We start from the raw sequence: 2,500 nt of genomic DNA on the forward strand, positions 1-2,500 counted from the left end.
GGTTTCAAGTACGAGACCACGATCGGTTTCAAGTACGAGACCACGACCGATTTCAAGTACGGGACCACGATCGGTTTCAAGTACGGGACCACGACCAGTTTCAAGTACTGGACCACGATCAGTTTCAAGTAAGGGACCACGACGGGTTTCAAGTACTGGACCACGATCACGATGGCCCAGTTCAGAAAGTTCTAGACCAGGTGAAGTGCCCCCTTACAGCTTCTGTTTTTACTTCACATTTAAAAGGTAGAAATATATTTCAGACTTTAAAGGGGCAGTTCGTAGATTTAGTGGTGACATTTCTCTATTTTCTGAACTAACAACAAAAACTTTACTCAAAGGAACAAACGGATCCCTGACCTCTGGTTGGATCTTAAAGTGAGCAGGTCTCACTGATGTGGACCCCTCAGGTCTAACTGATGTGGACCCCTCAGGTCTAACTGATGTGGACCCCTCAGGTCTAACGGATGTGGACCCCTCAGGTCTGATGTGGACCCTCACCAGAACTTCTGTCATTGTATGTTCAAACAGTCCAGGGACCGGATGTTCCTCTGAGGACTCTTAGTAAAGAGTTAAACTACAGAATGGCCCTTTAAAGAACTTTCTGTTTTTACTGTCAGACTGCTGAGTCAGTCAGTCGCTCTAACTCACTCTCTCTCTCTCTCTCTCTGTCATGGCAGCTAGTTAGCACCGAGCTAACCTGTCTGAGCTTCAATAAGCTAACTCTGATTTCAGCTAACTAATTAGCTCCGAGGCTAACTCTCAGTTACTGTGTTAGCTGTAAGCCATCAGGTGATAGTTTGTCAGAGATTAATACTTAGTGAAGACGGTGAGTGTGATGGATTAAAGAGATTAATACTTACTGAACACGGTGACTGTGATGGATTAAAGCCTCCACCCTCCGGACACCTCAGAAGAGTCGCTAAACTGCGGCTAACGTTAGCCCGCTGCTAAACCCGCAGAGCCTCCATCTTTCCACCAGAGCGCCAAAAAAAAAACAATCACAACTTCTTTGTAACGTGTTTAAAGCTGCTCTCCGCGCGATTCAAACCAATAAAAACGGCTTAAATCCATCGGTAGTGCTCCGGGGTTCACTGTGTGATACCGGCCTCAGTCTAACCCGCTCTCTCTCTCCTGAAAAACAAAGTTTACAGGTCGGACCGTCCTCTCTGCTGCTAGCCTGCTCGGCTAACTTAGCTAAACTTCCGAGAGTTCAGCCTCTCAATGTGCTGGAGCCCCGCCGCTCTGCGCATGTGCGGGACCGTGCGGTCTGGGATAGCCGGGGCCTCTCCCAGCGGAGCCACAATGAATGACTAACAGAAACACATTATTAACTGTTTTATTCAAACACCAGGGAGGCCGACATGAAGACAGAGAACACACACTCGGCCTGCAGTCACACACACACAATTTACAACGATCAAAAAACCCAACATGAGCTCATGTGAAACTAACTTACAAACTTTTTTTTTGTAAAATTGAAAAGTGTTTTGGCCTTCACAGCCACCGTAAAATTCACCTTGTAATCAATATCAATACACATCAAAAAAGGCCAACTGGGGCAGTGGTCTCCAGGGGGGTCATGAACCCTAAGGGGGTTGGGGGCCCACACGTACACACACACACACACACACACTTGCTTTTAACTACATGTACGGGAACTAATGACATCAGCCTTACACATCCTGCGGTGGATTGGGGCATGAAACGCACACAGGACGTAATATGCATGTGACCACTAGGAGCAGTGTTGAGCTGCACGGTGACAACATCGGAGACACCAGAGAGCCACGACAACTAACGTTTAGAAGAAAAGTTGCATAGCAACAAACGTGTGGAAGAAAAGTTGGCGACAGATCTACTGTGGTGTTTTCTGTCTGATTTATAAGGTGCGCCCTCTGGAGGAATCCTCCGGTAACACACGCTGCACAAAGGGAAGTAACAACACAGCTGGCTGTAAAACATATCTGAGCCCATAAAGGAACTGCACTTTTTACCTGGGCATAAGTTCATCGTGGTCACAGGTGGTTCGTTCTACCTTCGTCTTTGTTTTCAAAAGTACTTTGATGGATCTGAACGAAATATTAAAACCAACAAAGTCACACAAATCATCAAACTGTCAATATGTCAAAACCAGCCCAGGTTAAAAATACTCTTCACCGCCATCCAACACACACGAAGATATATAAATATATGTGTTATGTACAGTTGTGTTATATAAATAATATTAAAGTGTGTCTCTTTAAATGTGGGATATGAAATATAAACATTAGTATAAAAATAGAACTCAAGGTTTCCTGCAGTCTTCATTCAAATCTTTACCGCCGGCTGCACAGCATCTCTGAAAACAAAGATCAATGCAGACGATTATTGCTTATTCCCCACGTGCCTGTGGGAGCTCCAGCTGGACTTTTATCACTCACCTCTCTGGGAGTTGTAGTTCTGGGAGTTGTAGTTCTGGGAGTTGTAGTTCTGGGAGTTGTAGTTCACATTTTCATAG

General features: G+C 45.3%; 3 protein-coding genes across 3 annotated transcripts in view; all 3 read right to left on the minus strand.

Annotated features, from left to right (window-relative positions):
* Positions 1-1,223, minus strand: part of LOC306826023 (fibroblast growth factor receptor substrate 2-like) — a 7,477-nt gene extending 6,254 nt beyond the window's left edge. Inside the window, exon 1 of the mRNA XM_079347056.1 lies at positions 864-1,223. The gene's annotated coding sequence lies outside the window, so the exon portion shown is untranslated. The remainder of the gene's footprint in view (positions 1-863) is intronic.
* zfc3h1 (zinc finger C3H1-type containing) overlaps positions 1-2,500 on the minus strand; it is a 61,106-nt gene that overhangs the window by 3,616 nt on the left and 54,990 nt on the right. The window lies entirely within an intron of this gene.
* The window catches only part of LOC306826019 (receptor-type tyrosine-protein phosphatase beta-like), a 28,697-nt gene continuing 27,520 nt past the window's right edge, over positions 1,324-2,500 (minus strand). Inside the window, 2 exon segments of the mRNA XM_079347048.1 lie at positions 1,324-2,341; positions 2,424-2,500. The exon segment at positions 2,424-2,500 is cut by the window's right edge and continues 89 nt beyond it. Of these exon segments, the coding sequence (XP_079203174.1) occupies positions 2,319-2,341; positions 2,424-2,500 (100 nt within the window). The 3' untranslated portion in view covers positions 1,324-2,318.

The sequence above is a fragment of the Symphodus melops genome (genome assembly GCF_947650265.1).
Source record: "Symphodus melops genome assembly, chromosome: 6".
Taxonomy (NCBI): domain Eukaryota; kingdom Metazoa; phylum Chordata; class Actinopteri; order Labriformes; family Labridae; genus Symphodus; species Symphodus melops.